This window comes from Pleurodeles waltl, chromosome 7 (assembly GCF_031143425.1).
Source record: "Pleurodeles waltl isolate 20211129_DDA chromosome 7, aPleWal1.hap1.20221129, whole genome shotgun sequence".
Classification (NCBI taxonomy): Eukaryota; Metazoa; Chordata; class Amphibia; order Caudata; family Salamandridae; genus Pleurodeles; species Pleurodeles waltl.
The window spans coordinates 184,268,444-184,287,057 of NC_090446.1; the positions used below are offsets into that span (position 1 = coordinate 184,268,444).

At 42.2% G+C, this 18,614-nt stretch overlaps 1 protein-coding gene across 2 annotated transcripts in view; it reads right to left on the reverse strand.

The window, feature by feature from the left end:
* CDH22 (cadherin 22) overlaps positions 1-18,614 on the reverse strand; it is a 1,297,615-nt gene that overhangs the window by 282,429 nt on the left and 996,572 nt on the right. For both annotated transcript variants that reach the window (XM_069243533.1, XM_069243534.1), the window contains one exon: positions 15,159-15,346. In XM_069243533.1, the coding sequence (XP_069099634.1) occupies positions 15,159-15,346 (188 nt within the window). The remainder of the gene's footprint in view (positions 1-15,158; positions 15,347-18,614) is intronic.

Here is an 18,614-nt window from a genome sequence, read left to right on the forward strand (position 1 = left end):
TACACAAATTGACATGACTTTACATTGCATAAATTTTCCTAGCTCAGCAGATTTCCCCCCTCATTATGCATTGAAATACACACTATGTATGTCTCAATAAAGCAGTACCCTCTAAAGGTAGGGTACAGGTGGAATTCAAGAGGCCATCCAGGCTGAGTATCTATGAAGAATGTCCTCACAGACGTTGTGGTCTGAAACACCACACCCTGTACCTTTCCCAGTGTACCAGCCCACTGCACCTGGTTTGAAATGTACAAATCCTGCACTGTGTACAGCTTATGGCTGGGCCATGCACCAAAACCACCCTCAGTTATGTTCAGTTGAATTTGGCTGTACCTCTTGCCTAGCCTTGCACCAGCCTGCTAGCTGCCAAATTCATGCAGATTAATTAAATAGCACCAAGGTTATTAGTGAATACAACGCTAATCGCGCTCCTATTTATCTTTCCCTACTGCAATGGATGTGCTCAATACTTGACATAACCAACTGTAAGCTAAACACCTGCTACATTTTGTATAGCTTCAATGACAAATTTATTAGTAGATGAGCACTCCTTTTCCCACCTCTGAAATAAACCCCTATGAGCCTGCATAAAATTGATATAACCAGAAGTAGTCCAAAGATGCTAAGTATCTGCTCACTTTTGCACCACAGTTATTAGTAAATCAAAAATGTTTTTACCTATCATTAACTCCTCCCTTCAATTGGATCTGAAAGAAAACTGAAATACCTGCACTGGGTGTAATGTGTTTACTGACTTCCACATGTGATGTGGATTCATGAGTCAGTGCTATAGTTATCAGCAATTGAACGTTCTATTGGCACTTTTAATTTTGCCCCCTTTTGAAAGATTGACACAAAATGTGACTTACAAGTCAAAACTAAACCATCCAAACTTCAGCCATGGTTTGTCTATGTTCATCGCACCATACCAACCTGATCAGCAAATGAGCACTTTATTTTACTACCCCTACTTTTTATCTCCACACCCGATTGGTGGAGTGGCACATACTGAAACATACTAAAATTATCTTACACGTGCTAAATTCATGTCGCATTTCATTTGGATATTTCAAAATATACCAACATGTTTAGTAGATCAAAATATTTTTGCCCCACCCTTTAACTTTCCCTTCCTATTGGATCTTCATGAAACCTTATATTTCTGCACTGTGGATTACTTGTAAATACTCTGCACATTTGACACAAATTAATCAAACAGTGCCGAGGCTTTAAGCAATTTGATTGACCTCCTTTATCTATGGCACCCCTTTATGAAATGACACAATACTTGGCACAAAACTAGAGATAGCAATAGAAAATGAATACTTCTTAGTTTCTGCCAATTTGTGTGCTAATTCACTACAAAATGGCAAATTTATTAGCAAATTAACAATCTTTGCCACCCTTTCTACCTGCCACCCCCGCTTTAAAGATATGCATACATTAAAAAATGACAACATTAAATTGAACATATTAATTGTGTGCCAAATTTCAGGCATATTCCTAAAATGGTGTCAATGTGTAAACAAAAATACAAAACGATTTGAAACTGACAAGATATACAAGTGTTAGTCCTTTAAATCCCACCATGCATCATTTTTAAAACACAAATGTCTCAAAAACTACTGATTTACGTCAAATTAAAAACACCCTTGATGAGTAATGTTCTACTTTCATTTCTAGTTTGGAATCTTTCAGTAAAAATTTCCTGCGGGAGCAAAAGATGGAAATTGCACACTTTCAAACCATAACTTTTTTCACAAGAACAGATCTGCATGAAACATGACATGTTGAAACTTAGCTAATGTGTTGTTAGACTGGTAAGTGTCATGCAAATCCATGCACAGAGTTGAAAGCCATGTGCTCAAACCCCTACAGCCACAGAAGCCCTTTTAATGTTTTTAGAGGTTCTGTGGATCCGCGTATCCACAGCAACGCTCAAAGCGACACCCCAGGGGATTCGTTCTAGATCCAGGGTTCCACCATGAAACCCAAGGGATGTTGCACTGGGTGTGCTGGTGGATCCAGTAAACCCCTCCCTAAAATGTTTTATGTGACTCCTGAGGACTCCCTTTAGGACCCTTCCCCAACTCCTACAAGGCACTGGGAGTTAAGGTGCTACTACGATGACCCCTTATATCTTATTTTGTGGTATATTGTAGGGCTGAGGAGCAAGAACATGAGTCCAGAGAGGGCAGCCCCAAATTTTCCTTCAAGTTGGAGCCAGCCAATCACAACATATGGCTAAGGTCGCGGATACACCACAGATCCTCCGCAGTGTAAAATATACAAAGGTTTTGAGCATCAATTTCTCAAAGACTAACAAATGGATTTACGCCAAATCACAAAAGAATGTTTTGTGGACCAATATCTAGCTTTATGCCAAATTTGGTTTAATTATATCCAATTGTTTGGGCTGTAGCTGTGTCTAATTTTCATTTGGAAAAAAGGGACCCCCCCATTTCCTCTGCCCCTGCTTGATGAAAACATCCCAAAACATTCCAGGAAAGAGCTAAGGTGGAACAACATTTTTGTTTGTATAGTTTCATGAAGATTCTTTAAACAACACTAAAGTTATAAGAAGAGAGCGAGAAAGAGATAGAGAGATATTCTGTGCACGAGCGGTGTCTGTTCTCCAGTTACAGAAACTAAAACAAGAAACCAATAAAGACAAAACCTTTCACACTGCAAAAAATCATTATTTCCAAATGGTTGAATGTAAATTTTAAACGCTTTCCTCACCATCATCCATCAATTTCCTTTCAGTCTTGCTATAGTTTATTTTTCTCTGAACAAAAATGCAAAAGTCTATTCTTTATCTGATGAGAAACATGATGTGTTCAAGACTGTGCATGATTATGTCTATTCTGATATGTAAGTGGGTTTATGATTACTGCAAAGGTGCTCAGTGAGATGTGTTTGTCTTTGTATGTTTTACTATGTACACCCCTTTGTGTTTGAAACAGAGGTCGAAGTGGCCGAACTCTGTAAGAACAACATGCCCATACTTTTTTAATTTAGCAAAGACAATTCCCCTAATTTATGTTAAAAGAGAACTATCCCAAAACTGTTAATTCTGATAGTTGAGATCCCTTGGATGAAAGGGAAAGGGAGGCGGCCTCATGTACCATGAGCCAAGTGAGGGGTAGACCACAAAGGAAGAACAAACCTTATGTCAAGGATGCCAGCTCCCTGATAGAAATGTAAATGTGTGTAATTGGTTAACTTGCAAATGTGAAGGCTCTCTTGGAAGCCTATATTGGCTTTCATTGATGGAATCACTTAAAGCTACATGAAGACATATATTTATTCTTTTCAAAAGGTTATGTAAGGGCGTTGTCAGACGAAATATGGAGTGCCTGTTTTTAGTGGACGCGTAAAAAGTGTTTGCACTCAGTACAGTCTGATTGCGTATTACTAAAATCTATATTTTGAAAAGATTTTTCATCTTAAATCTAAATTAGCCTATCTTATGCTGGGTGATACAGGTTTAAAATAATGGCTTACATATTCACACTTCTTTCCATCACAGACCGGGTCCTCGAAATGCTAAGTAACTATTCCCACTGCACCTACTAGGATCTAATTCTATGGCTCTCTGATCACACACAGACATCTGCAGTAACGTCATTAATCAGTAGAGGATTCATAATGTAAAATTGAGCATTTCTCACTGTTTAGTTCAATTTGTGTTTATTTTTCATTTAAAGTGTGTATGTGTTGTCCTAAATGTAATTACCTGAAAGTGAAAGACCAATAAAATAGTTGCAGAATTTATTCTTGTTGTCATGCCTTTTATCATGCCCCCACGGTCACTGACTCCATCCTTGTTGCACTGAGAATCACTGTTCCCATACTTTTTTAATGCACTTCAACTGAGACGGCTGGCCAAACACACATGCGCACTTAGGTGTACTTTCCTCACCCCCCCACCTCCTGTCGCCCAGCCCGCACCACCCTTCACATGCTGCTCGCTGAGCAAGCAGCTGAAAGATAAAACTATAAAGAAATATTGTTTTATCTTTCAGCTCCTGGCTTAGCCAGGAGGACAACGCTCCTTTACCATTGTGAAGGAGCTGCCCCTGCCTTGCAGGCTGTGATCCTTATAGATCCATCTGGATGGAAAATCTTGCTATGCCCCACAAAAACTCTAGGCTTCTGCTCAATGGGAATTATCTAGCTTTGTTTACAGACCACCTTGCAGTACAAAAGGTGAAGCTGCGTGTGCTCCTTACAAAGCAGGGTGGGGGTAATTGGACTGAGATGGTAATTCCATTACTATTAAGGTAGCCTGGTCAAGCAGTTGGTGCCTAGTTTACTAAAGGTTGAGTCAGACCAGTGTAAAGCCAGTTATTTTGCATGTTCTTCCCAGGTTTATTTTGCTTTCCTTGGATAGTTCGACTTTGTTTACTTTTGCTGTATTTTTGCTGTCTCTGAGATCTGTAAAAGTGGCCTCACATGCCTGTACATTCTTAAATGGTGCCCCTTCTAACTTTTTACTTTGCACCCCAATTTAGGATGACAGTAAAATCGACCCCCAAATAAGAGCATTGAAAACACATAACAAAAAATGCTCTTGACATCTTACCTCTCAATGTTTGCTTTACCCATGTAGACAACCACCAACTGTATTTTTAAGGGATTTACAATATTCTTATTGGTCTTAATATGTTCTCCTAGTATCTTAAAGGACTACTTCATGATTATACATTTAATAAATAATAGTCATTGAAACTAAATTGGGAGAAAAGGAGAATGCTGTCTTCAGCTAGCTCTGCTGTTAAATAATTAAGCAATAAGTGGTTCGTTAGGCACACTTGCTTTAGCCCATTCCCAGTTCTAATCTTTGTGGGCTTAAAATGTATTTTAGCAAAGAAATTCAGCGGACAGTAACTGAAGTCTATGTGGATCAGCTCATGCCAAAATGGACTGTGATTGATCTTGCCAAAACCCATGGTATGCTCAGTGCAAGACACATATGAAAGTTGATCCTTGGCTATTTGTGTGTCTTCTGCCATCAGTGGTAAGGTCATAGCTTTGTCAATTGTAAGACTAGCAGCTCAAAACCTAGAAATAAAATAAGTAACATATTCTCCCTAAACAAAGTAGTTAACCTTTCTAATATGCTTGCCGAAAACTATTTTTCCTCGATATCCAATAGCCCAAATAATTGGCTACAGGATTTGGGTTCCTTAGATTAATTTCTTTAAGGTAGTTCAGTAAAAATCTCTTTCTAATGATCTAAAATCATGCCAGTCCCTAAAGTACTAGACAATAATGATAAAATTGTCTCCAACCAGAAATGCTCTTCTAATTTATAGACACCCATTGGAAAACCATTGGGCTGGAGATGACACAATGACTTAAACAATATAGAGTTTTGCATATTTGTTAAGTAGACACATTTGACTCAAGGCATGTCCACTGAAGATGTAGAGCAGGACACAATGAATCTGAGCCATAAACTGGATTAACAGAAGTTTAATGGATAATATACAATCAAATAAGTTACACCTAATTACATGCCCTTGCCACTACCTACCAAAATATTTCTGTTATATCTCTTTAACAAGGCCTCCTGTTTTCTTTGCTAGTAATTAGAAATACAGATGGCATGCTAAACATGAATCATTGTCTTGTAAACTGCTTTCATTATTTTCATTTACTGGTGGCATATTTCCCTTTTCCGCCCACTTCTACTTCTAAGTAATTAAACCCACATCAAACCAGCACTGTTTAAATGCTCTGATCTCCCTTATCTCTTCTAATGTCGTGAATGTTAGTGAAAGGGTTCTCTGTTTTTATGGACAGATGAACTCAGTTCAATGTACATTCTTTCCCACAATTTTCTTGGGTCAAAGGATTAGCCGCAAATTGTGAGAGAAAGCACTTCTTCCAGATATCCAATTTTCCCTGGAGGTCTCATGATTTCATAAACTTTCAAATTTCATTGAAGGAAGTCTTCCAAACAATTTAATACACTTTCCACTTGAAAATATATGCACCTTACATCCCATTTTCTAAAATTATAAGTGTTAATCCCTTTCAATCCTTGACCTAATACTAAACCGCCTAAAGCATTGAAAGTAAGACACTATGACCAAAATATTCGATGTCACTGATGGTAAGTGTATGTGGTCTAAGGAATCAAGTTGAAACGAGTGAACCAACCATATCTTCTCAAGGCAAACAAATGAGAACTCTCAAGTAAATCACCAAACTATTGAATGCACAGGCCACATTCTGGTATAAAAAAAGAACCTTATAGAATTTTGAACAAGAGATGAGTAAATAAAGGAACTTTTCCCACAGGACCAGAAGCACAGCTCCCTTCCTGGGATTTGTGTCCAATACCAGTCCCAGGTTTAAAAATGAATCATTTGTTGATCTTTAATGTATGTGAATATTTAGATTTACATCCGCTCAAGAGTCAGTCCACCCAGGGTCCATTTTTACCTTTAAATTATCTCTTGTTAGTCTGACATGTCTGCAGAAGAGCCATGAAGGTGACCTACCTGGACAAAACCCAGTGCTAGTCTCAGAATTTGTTTAAACATTTGATGCTCTTTGCAAACCATTGATTTAAAGATCAAAGAAAGCTTAATCCTTTTAACTGCACAAGTCCAATTGTGTGTCAGACTGCTTCCATTTAAGAAGCTATTAATTCAAGTGATAATATATGAAAAGACAGTAGTTGACTAAACAAGTTCAGAAAAAATGCTAATGTTCTCAAGGTATGACCTCGATTCAAGACGGTGTGTGGTTGTTGGATTTATGACCAGTGTTCATATTGCTTTTAAAGGAAAAATATTGATAGTACCTAACTCCACCTTTATGTACCTTGAGGTTATCTGTCTATCTATCTATCTATCTTTCTATCTGCAATGTGGCAGTATCTTGGGATTCGGGACTCAGTCTTGAGTCCTAAAAACAAAAACATAAAAAAGATATGAGAGGCACTGTAGGGATACCATGACCAAAAGTCCCACCCCCTCAACAGGTGGACCAGGGCTCCGGGCTGGGGGTCTGTGCAAATGTTTATTTTTGTGAGGGGTGCATGTGCCCCCTCCTCCCAGAGCCACTGTGATGCCCCAAGGGACTCCACTCCCTGGGCTGAGGTACAAAATGAAGGGAGGTGGCACGAGGCCCCTCTCTGAGCCTTATTAAACTCTAGGGGACCCAATCCCCCAGGGCTGGATTGAGGGGCCCTGTCCCCAAGCCTTAAAAGGCCGTAATTGAGCCTGGGGCAGGCTCAACTACTTTGTCCGGGAGAGACTGCCCAGCTCCTCGGGACAGAGTAGTTTCCCTGTTTTCTTCAGTGCAGGCAACGGGAACATATGTTTGCTCTCACCCAGAGAGAGCATTTTTTAAAGTCCCTACGGGTAGGAGCAAATATTCCTTCCCTGCTTGCAGCACCACAGGTGGGGAAGGCATGTCTGCTCCTAGCTGGTGGGGGATTTAAAAAATGCTCCCACCAGGTGGGAGCAGATTCCTATGGGCAGGGAAACCGGTATTCCTCCCACCCAGCTATAGCAAGCATAAACAGCTGCTCCCGCCTGGCAGGAACAATGCCATCCCCTGCACCATAAAGGGAGATGACTGGGCCTGTGGTGGCCCTGGGCCTCCACTCCTGCCCCCAACAAGTGGTTCATGGGTGCCCCTTGTGGGCACCAAGGCACCCACCTCTAGCCCCGGGGATGAGGTCCGCCTGACCCAAGAATACACAGGGAGGGAGGCTGCATGCCCCCTACCCTTAATGATGCAATTCAATCCCATGGTATGGGTTCCCTTTGGGCCTAATAAGGCTAGAGGAGGCGGGCTGTGTGGCCACTCTCCACTTTTTCGTTACATTTGCTCCCTGGGATGGCTTCCCCGGAGCCTAACTAGGCTCGGGTAGAGGGGTTTGCATTCCCCTTTTCCTTAGTAATAGAATTTGGTCCAAGGATGGAGTCTAGACCCTAGTGCTTATTAAGGCTTGGGGAGGGGGCTGCTCAACCCTTCTCCTTTACAAATATCATTTAGTCCCACAGGATGGAGACCCCGGGGTTCTAAGTGGCTCATGGGTGATGACATGCTGCTTTTTCATGTAAAAAAAAAGGTATCAGGGATGTCATCCCAGGAGGAGGGCTGCACTAATGGGTTGGATGCAGGCATCCACATGCTGCTACTGTACACAGTCTGGTATTGACTGCCTGTGGGGGGTTAAATGCAGGACCCTTGTTGCAAGCCAGACCCTCAGTCCTACCCCCCCCTGTTGTTCACAGCATTGAGCTGCCTGCTTTGGGGGCTGAAACAGAGTCTGGATGTGGCCAACCCCCTGCTGTACATGGCTGAAGATCATGTGCAACAATGGGTTGGCTGTCTGCTGGGGGATGGCTGTAGGTCCTGGCCAAAGGCCAGGTCCTGCGGCCAACCCAAAGCTACATGCGGCCATAGGCTGTGCGGAGGTTGGGGTTTGCTGCCTGTGTGTGTGTGGGTGGGGTTTGGGGGGTAGCCACAAGCCAGGCCCTGCAGACAACCCCCCACCTGTGTACGGTGGGAGCCTGCCTTACGTCTGGTAAAAAATATTACTTCACTTTTTTTTTAAACTACAAATCCACAGAAAAAAACACATTAAAGTAACATATTTAGGTGACAATTTCAATGACAATGTAATATTTTATGTGTGCAAAACCACTAAAATTCACCAGTTATCTCTGGTAACTTTAACTCGTGACCTAACTAGTGTATGGCTAAGGTAACTATTACTCACGCCCTCCCCATGCACTGCTAATTACTCTACATCTTTCATCACTCTTAGCATCGCCTATGACACCATTGATAATATCACTGAATCATGTGCAATTAAATTATTGATGAGAAAAGTATGTATGGTGGGTGTGCGAGCTTTGTCACTGGAATTGTCACCTAACTATAATGTACTTTAATCCTTTTTTGTGTGTGTGTACATATATTTCTCTTTTTTCTTGAAATTTCATCATGGAATCATTTTAGTATTTTCAAAAACATACGAGAGTCTCAGCCCTAAGCCAAACGCTGTAAATGACCATCTAATCTTGTCCCATTTACCTCTGAGCTTTATGATTTTCAGTAAATCATTAAATGAGCTTCTTTTCTCTGCTCTGAATTGGCCCATTACTGGAATAAGAGCTTCAGAAGACCTGTTTTGCAGTGTCATCTCATAATGAGCAGTGTGGCACCAATTAGTGACCGCTCCCCAGAAACCTACAATAATGAGTACATCATGAGCTCACAAGACCCGTATTATTTAAAAACAAAACAAAAAAACACACAGTAAAAAAACAAAGTTGTTACTTTAGGGATGACAAGGGCAACGGAAGGCTTGATCTTACTCCAGTAACGTAACTATACTATCCAGTGATGATCGCCACTGCATAATAGAAAAATAATAATAATAATAATTATAATATATATATATACATATATGCATTCTGAGAATAACAGTCGCGGGTCTTGGCGTGCTTCCCACCCGTCAGAGGTGCTCGTGTAGTCAGCGCTTCAGCTAGCACGCCGAACATCAGAGCATTCCACGTTTCACCATAAAGAACAAGCACGGCACTCCGGATACTGAAATCCAAACTTTGAATTTATTTGGCTGAAAGTTCAACGTATTTCGGCCACTCCTGGTAACCTTGTTCATGATACAGAAGGCATCTTTGTTTCAACATTAAATACTATGACACTAGCCAGTGTCATAATTAAATGACTACAAGATACTGTCCTTTTTAAGGCTCCATCCTTTAACATCAACAGCAAGATGGATATATATATATATATATATATATATATATATATATATATATATATATATATAGTTGAATTTTTTGCTTATGCAGGGTCATCCCCAATCTTTTTGTCTCCTGCCTCCTATTTTTTCTGACCTGTTGCTGTTGGCTTTTGAACTCTGAGCACTTTACCACTGCTAACCAGTGCTAAAGTGCATATGCTCTCTGTGTAAATCGTATGTAATTGGTTTATCCATGATTGGCATATATGATTTACTAGTAAGTCCCTAGTAAAGTACATTAGTGGTGTCCAGGGCCTTTAAATCAAATGCTACTAGTGGGTCTGCAGCATTGGTTGTGCCACCTACATAAGTAGCTCTGTAATCATGTCTCAGACCTGCCACTGCAGGTCTGTGAGTGCAGTTTTAACTGTAAATTCGAATTGGCAAGTGTACCCACTTGCCAGACATAAATCTTCCTTTTTCTTACATGTCAGGCACCCCTAAGGTTGGCCCTAGGTAGCCCCAAGGGCAGGGTGCAGTGTATGGTTAAGGTAGGACATATAGTAATGTGTTTTCTATGTCCTAACAGTGAAATATTGCTAAATTCGTTTTTCACTGTTGCAAGGCCTGTCCCTCTCAAAGGTTAACATGGGGACTGCCTTTAAATCTGACTAAAGTGTAGATTCCCTTTGGGAGCGGATGAACATGTGGAGTTTGGGGTCTCTGAGCTTACATTTTAGAAATACATTTTTTAGTAAAGTTGTTTTTAAGATTGTGTGTTTGAAAATGCCACTTTAAGAAAGTGAGCATTTTCTTGCTTATACCATTTCTGTGACTCTGCCTGTTTGTGGATTCCCTGTCTGGGTCAGTTTGACAGTTGGGCTGTTTGCACCTCACACTAGACAGTGACACAAAGGGAGCTGGGGTGTAGTCTGCATTTCCTGATGAGCCATCTGTGTTAGGAGGGAGGGCAGGAGTGGTCACACCTGAAAGGGCTGTGTCTGCCCTCACACAATGCAGTCTCCAATCCCCTGGTGAGTGTCTGGGGCCTGGCCTGGGAAAGGCAGGATTTCACATCCAAAAGAGACTACTTTGAAGTAGGTCTAGTTCAAAGGAGAAATTGGGTATAAGAAGGGCACCCAAAACTACAGACTTTAGAACACTTCTGAAAACCAAGAGGAACCTCTGCCTGGAGAAGAGCTGAAAGGCTGCCCTGCCTGTGACTGTGCTTTGTGGGCTATCCTGCAGTTGCTTCTTCTGCTAGAGTAAGAGGGCAAAGACTGGACTTTGTGTGCCTTCCATCTTGTGAAGACCTCCAAGGGCTTGATTTAGAGCTTGCCTCCTGTTGTTTGAAGTCTCAGGGACAGCAAAGACTTCTCTCTGCCAGCACCTGGAGTCTCTGGAGAGATTCCTACTCTGCCATGTCGTGCCCCTCCAGTTCCTGGGACCCTGAAAGGAGAAGCTGGCAGCCTAAGAGGAGGAAATCCACACACAGAGCGCCATGCGCGGAAAAGATCGATGCAACTCCGATCTGTGGCTGAAGAAACGACGCACCGCCGGCTCCGTGGGTGAAAATCGATGCTCGCCGGTAATGTGACAGAAGAATCGATGCACGGAGCTGGAGAAACGACGTGCAGCATCGCTGACGGAGGATGGGAGATTTCGACCCACGCTGAGTGGTTTTCAGATCATCGTGCGGCTGGATTTCCGATGCAAGCACCGCTGGGTATGTCAAAACAACGCAAGGCCTGCCCAGACCCAAGAGTACTGACCGGATCGACGTATGGCTCTCCTGCGGAGAGAAGGAACGACGCACCCTGACCCAATAAAAGGAGAAATAATGCAAGGCCCTGCTCCTGTGTGGGACTGACACATCGCAAGCCCTTTTGATACACACTCACCCGTGCGGGGTTATTTTTGACGCACCCAAGGTACATTTTACGCTAAAAGTGTTAGTGTGTGTTTTAAACTACATAAAGACTCTTTTTGATTTTTAATTGATAACTTGACTTGTGTACTGTGGATTTTTGTATGTTTTGGTCTTGTTTTGTTTAGATAACTATTTCCTATTTTGCTAAACCTGTGTTGTGTCATTTAGTAGTGTTTTCATTGAGTTACTGTGTGTGTTGGTACAAATACTTTACACCCAGCACTCTGACGTTAAGCCTACTGCTCTGCCAAGCTACCAAGGGGGTAAGAAGGGGTTAGCTGAGGGTGATTCTCTTTTACCCTGAATAGAGTGAGGGTCCTTGCTTGAACACGGGGTAACCTGACTGTCAACCAAAGATCCCATGTCTAACACACACACACATATATACATATATATATATATATATATATATATATATATATATGTATATGTTTCACAAATTGGGGATTAATTGATTAATTATAATGTGCATGCTGTGCCTAACATTTCTTTATCTGCGACTGGGAGCTAAAGGGTCTATTCATCGCTTCAGAGATACAGCGAAGTTTGTTTTTCAGTTTCCTAATTTACTTGCTTGTTTAATAAACAGCCCACTAGATTATTGCAAAAGAAAGATCCACTACAGCAACATCATCAAACAGTACAGACTCCACTATATAGAAGACCTCCACTTTCTAGCCTGGAAAAGCTTGTTTTAAAATATACACCTATCTTTGGACCTGCTGAAGGCCTCAGTCTGGTGCCATCTTACAGCTTTTGACTCTGGGATAGCAGTGAGAGATACCTTGCGTACGAGCAAGAGCAGGTCGGTGTGCTTCAATGTGTTTCCATGTATATGCTGTTGCACGGGCCTGTAGTTGTGTAAGTGAGTGTGTACATGCATGCAATGCATGTACTGTCTGTTTTGGCAGTTGTGCATACATGTTGTGTTTGACTAGGTGTGCGAGTTTGTATTCATATGACGAAGCGCGTGCAGTTCTGTAAGCATATGATTGCACAAGTGTATGTACATATTATTTAGGTATGTGTCTACTGGTCTGCCAGTGATTAGATAAGATAAAGTGCGCGGGTGTGACTGAGTAAGTTGTGTAAGCATAGGGAACCTTATCACGAAAACGGCACACAGAGGCAAACGGGGCTATTTGTTTGTTTTCAACAAATTTGTTTTGTCCACACTGCATTCACCGAATCCGTAACTCTGCAAGTGAGAACATGAGCTGCAGATTGCACGGCTCAGAACGATGGAGAAGTGGTTGCATCTTTGCCTTATCAAGACGTGCTGACTGCAGCTCATACCGTAAGTCCCTCAATATAAGCGGCCCGTAACTCCTGAAGAGGAAGAGCAAGCGTTGCGGATTTTTTTTCACCCAGATATTTCACCTGCTCCGAACAGGAAAAAAAAGTCTGGCTGAAAATGCCCGGTAAATCAGAACAAGCATTTGCAATGGAACGGGTCTCTCATTTCTCCGAGTTAGAGCTATTAGCAGTTGTAACTCCCAACCAGACTTTTCTTGCCTCATTAAATGGAAAAAAAACTGAGCGCGATCATGCTGCTAAAGAAGCGAGATCGCGCTGCGAAAAAAGAGAAAAAGTAGTCCACAAACTAGACGGAAAACAGTGAGCCTCATATGTTTTCAGTACGTGGTAGCTGCGTTCGAGTAGGGCTAACCACCGGAAAAGGCATGAAGTATGCATGCCTTACACTAATGAAAGCAAGCAGATTGTAAAAGGCAAACCCACGAACCAATGAAAGACATTGACGTGACATGGGTGGGGCTCAGAGATGTTTTCTAACTACTACAACGTCTCGCAAGCGATACGCAGGCTCGACCCTAAAAAAACACGCAGAAAGGGCGTCTCACTTGTTAGTCCCCATTTTGGGAAAAACTTGTAATAGGCAGAATTCATTGAAATGGGGATCTAACTTGTTGAGTTACCAAGTTCTGTGCTTCAACCAGTAGTACCATTTCATTGAAATTGAGCAAATGACCCCATTCTGTGGACGTGCATGAGTACATAAGGAGTTAATGATACCACGGGTTTATTTTTGTGTATTTTTGTTTAACCACGTAAGATGGAGTCTGTTTATTCATTTGTATGATTATGTGATTGTATTTGAGTCAGTATAACTGTAGTTTTTTATGTAAAATGATGTGTTTAAGAGTGTGTTTAGTCATGTGGAGGAGTGGGTTTGTGCAACTGAGTTAACACATGTTTTTGTTTGCCTGGGAGCAGTTATGGAGGAATGTGTCCCTGCAGTTGCAGGTCATATGTTGCCTTTTTCTATTCAATCGATTTACTAATATGCATTTGCGCAGTTCTAAGTACAAGGTCGTGGAAACATGTTTGTGATCACATGTGTAGCTTGCCTATGCAGTTGTGTGAACAGATGATTGTGTGTGGATTTGTGTTCTATGTGTATCCGTGTAAAATGCTCTTAGTTGTGCAGTTGTGTGAGCATAGTTGTGTTGTTTGTGTGTTTGTACATATGACAGAGTGTGAATGTGCACCTATGTGTGACAGCGGGTGGCTTTGTGAGTATCTGTGAGTATATATGAAGGTCTTATTTGGGCAACTGTTTGATATATGTGCGTGGGTGTGAGCATTTGATGGAATATATTTCTGCTGGGATGTATGTGGTTGTGTTTTGAGTTAATGTGTCCGGGTGTGTATATGTGTGTGGTTCTTATTTGCGTGAGTCCAGATTATTGAGTTATTTGGGCAGTTGTGTAAGCATACTGTTTTGAGTTTGTGTATAGGCTGACGTATGGTGAAGTGTGTTTTTTGCAGTTATGTGAGCATATTGTTGTGTTTGAGTGTGCTTGTGTTTGCCTGTGAGTGTGTGTGTGTGTGCTCCTACAAATGCTGGATCTTGTGTGCTTTTGTTTGGGCATGTGGCTTTATTTAAGTGTTTTCATGGATGCATAATCTAATAGAGTATGGTCGTGCAGTTGTGTGTGCATGCACCTGTGTTAGACTGCGTGTGTTATATTGTTGGAGCTCTTCTCTGCAGTGTTTAATTTGTACAATAATTAGTGCCATGGGTCATAGCCTTTCACCACAGACTGCAGTTAGCGCTGACTACTTTCAGAATTGTTGAATACTGAGGTTGTGTAGTCTTAATTCCACAGTATGCTTCTTTCTTCCACCACCATAGTCTCCCTATGACTTTATTTCAGTCTTTCTGGTTCTTTTGCAGCACTACCTTTGCCCTTGGTCACAGTTCTTTCCCTCTTTCTTTTCCTTCTCACTTCCTCCTTTTGTGTCTTTCTCTTGCTAGCTCTGGGTCAAAGTCTGTTGAGAAATATTAAGTGCTGGTCCCTGGAAATGAGTGCTGGTGGTCCCCACCTGCAGCCAGTGGCTTAAATTAAGTACTGCTTCTCTGCGAAAAAGGTTGCATCTAAGTGCATGTGGATATGAACGTACATATGAACGTACTGAAAAGTGTGGCAGTATGCATCCCTTCACCCCGAATACCTTCTGGATGCTGATGACTGCCTCCTGGCTGTTGCTATCTGTGGTTACTTTGAACATGTCACTTCCCTCCTCCTCCTGGATCTGGTACATCATGTCCGTGTTCTCCCCAAGGTCTGAGTCCTCTGCTTTCACCTTGCCGATGAGTGTGCCAATGGGTGCGGACTCTGCAACACTGAACTGGTACATCTCTGGAAGCCAAACAAGAGGAAAAGTTACTAACCAAACACATGTGCAATAAAATCTTCTTAACCCATTTTCATTATTTCCTGTCACCCTAACCTCCTATTCCAGAACCCTAACACCTCACTGTATTCCTTCTTCCATGGTCTTTGAATTCTGCCATTGAATCTTTATCTCTTCCTTCCCTGTTACTGAACTCTTCTGTCTTCTCTTTCAGTGGCCCTTCCCTCTCGTATCTGGTCTTCTCCCACCAATCTTCAGATACCAAACTACTGAATATCCCACATCTCATATATTGTGAATCATTTGCTCTAATGTGGCAGTTTAACTTTCTATCGCCAAGGTAGTATAACTGTGGAAAAGGTTGGTTTCCTAGGGAATTCTGGGAAACAGCAAGGTTTGTGACAAGCTGTGAATGGCCAATTAACTGTACATAACATATGGTTGAGTCCCTTAGAGCAGGATGGAGGCACATGGAACACTGCTCTCCTAAATGAATAAGGACTCAAAATGTTCTTCTACGCTAATCTACAGAAGAACTTCTAGCTAAGGCGTCTAAGGGATGACTGGAATCTGATGGTGCATGGCTGTGAGGAATGTCTGCATGTTAAAGCACATGCTTGTGGTGCAAAGCCTGCCACTGTCTTTGGACTGCTTCCAACAACTTTATGATGCTTGATAATAGTTCTGAGTACAAGGAACTGGGACACATATGTGCTTTGCATCAGTTGTAAGTTTGTACTATCTTAATTCACAAGTCTAGAAGGGTATTGTCATTATCTAGCCACAATAACATTAAGCCATCGACAACCTCACATGGTTCTTAGAAGGCTGCATGAACACATTTTTCTGATGAGTCTGTACTAAAGTAACACTTTAGCCCTACTGCACTTATCTGTGTCATCAGAGATGTCTTTTTCTGGATTATGACCAGGGTTTTAGATGCAGGAAAGACATTGATGTGCTCCGCCATGGATGAGGGCTACAGTGAGGGGTCACATAACAGCCAGTTCTGTAGAGACACTGGTGCTAGTGGTGGCTGCTAAGGCACGCCAGTTTGCTGAAGCATCCTATCTGTTGTAGACACCTGCCTTTGGCGGAACAAATCACTGTTGCTGCACATATGCACCTGGTTGATCATGTTCACTTGTCTGTCTCTGTGGTGGATCGCCTACCTTTTGAGGCTCTCTTACCTCTATCAGAACACCTTTCTGTGGTGGAGCATTTGGAAATTGAGTCTGATCTATCTATGATGAAATGCTAGGTGGTGAGTCATATCTGTATGTAATGCAACATCTTGGTAGTTGGCTAACTCATCTGCAGTGGAACTGCTGCCTGTACAGACAGACTTGTGCATGGTGAACACATGGCTGCTGAGGCACAGCTGTATGTGGTGAAACACCTGGCTTCCACCACAAGCTGTGAAACCCCACATCTTGCGGTGAAACATCTAGCTTTTGACACCTGCCTGTGGTGAAGTAATAGGTGTTTAGGCAAATATGTATGTCTTGAAACATTAAGGCAACTTATGAAAACCTGTCTGGTGTAAAACAGCTGCATGTTGAGACAGATTTGTCTAAGGTGCACATCTGGCGGCTGAGGTACAACTACATGTGGTGCAACATCTGGATATTGAAGCACAACTGCCTCTATCAGCACACCTTTCTAAGGTGGAACATCTATCTGTGGAGCCTTGCATATACGTTCTGAAATATCTGACTGTTTAGACACATCTGTATGTAATGAAACGTCTGGTAGCTGTAGTAGCCCAGGCTGTCGTGGAACATCTGGCTATTGAGGCTGAAACATCTGGCCATAGAGTCTCACCTATCAGTTACAGAATATCTAGCTGCTAGGGCATTTCTGTATGTGGTGAAACACCTAGCTGCCATTAACCCCCGCTTGTGATGGAGCATTAGGCTTTTGAGGTTCACTTGTCTGTAGTGGAATAACTGGCAGTTGAGAAACTCCTGTCTGTGGTGGAACAGAGGCATTTTGAAACAAATGTATATTGTGGACCATTTAGCTGTCGAAGTGCAAAACTATGTGGTGCTTTACCTGGCTGCTGTAAAACCCTTGCCTGTGGTGGAACACCTAGGTTTGGAGGCACACCTCTCTGTGGTGTCAACTCAAGTGCTTGCTGAGACACACCTGTATGTGTAAAATACCTTGCTGTTGAAGCACAACTGGCTATTGAGGCACACCTATCGAAGTAGAACAACTAGCTGCTGGGGCACTCATGTCTGTGGTAGAACTGTTACATGTTGGACACACCTGTCGGTGACTGAAAATCCTAATTTTGGACCTCACTTCTATTTGCTGGGAAACAGGGCTAGACAGGCTTTTTATTTCACCAGGCATTTCCCCAGTGTCTTGGAGTCCTTGGAGACTGGTTTTAAAAGACCAGGGCCAACTCTGGCACCTCAGTTATTTAGGACCCCAGGTTTCCGAGGTACAGGGAGACACAGGGAGTCTTCAACTGAGAGAAAAGAAAATTATGCTGAGGAAGGTGGAGAAGGTAGAAAGAAAGCAATCAAAAAGGGAGAAGAGAGGGGAGAAGGAGAGAGATAGAGAGACAGACAGAATTGATGGCTGAATGTTAAGAGAGAGTGCGAAAGGAGATGAAAGGTGGGGGGGGTAGATATTTTGCCTGTGCAGCTGTTGGTTCCCCAGTCCATCCCTTTTGTAACACATCAGTGGTGGGAAAGTTTGCAGTTTAGCCATTCATCCTGTGGATGAAAAATAGCAGTTGATGGACATCTTCTCTTTGAGTGGAGCAGATGGCTGCTTGAAAGAGATATTGCTGGAGGAAGCACACAGTGACTTTACTGTTTTGTAGGCAGACTCATGCTTACAAATATTTATATGAGTCACTGAGACTTTTCTAGTGATAGACCTGGCATCCTTGGCGGGGTATCCCCTAACGTTTTGCCTCAACTTCCCAGTTTGTTGCTGTGTGCTTGCCCCTTTTTTGCTGTTTTTGTTACTCAGGGCACTTTACCACTGCTGACCAGTGTTAAAGTGCAAGCGCTCCCTATGTGATATTGTATGTGTAATTGGCTTTTCCATAATTGGCATATCCAATTTATTAGTAAGTCCCTAACTAAGGGCACTAGAGGTGCCTAAGGCCTGTAAATCAAATGCTACTAGTGAGCCTGCAGCACTGATTGTGCCACGCACATGAGTAACCCTGTAAAACGTGGCTCAGACCTGTCACTGATGTGTCTGTGTGTGCCATTTTCAAAGTGCCAATGCAACTTGGCAAGTGCACTCACT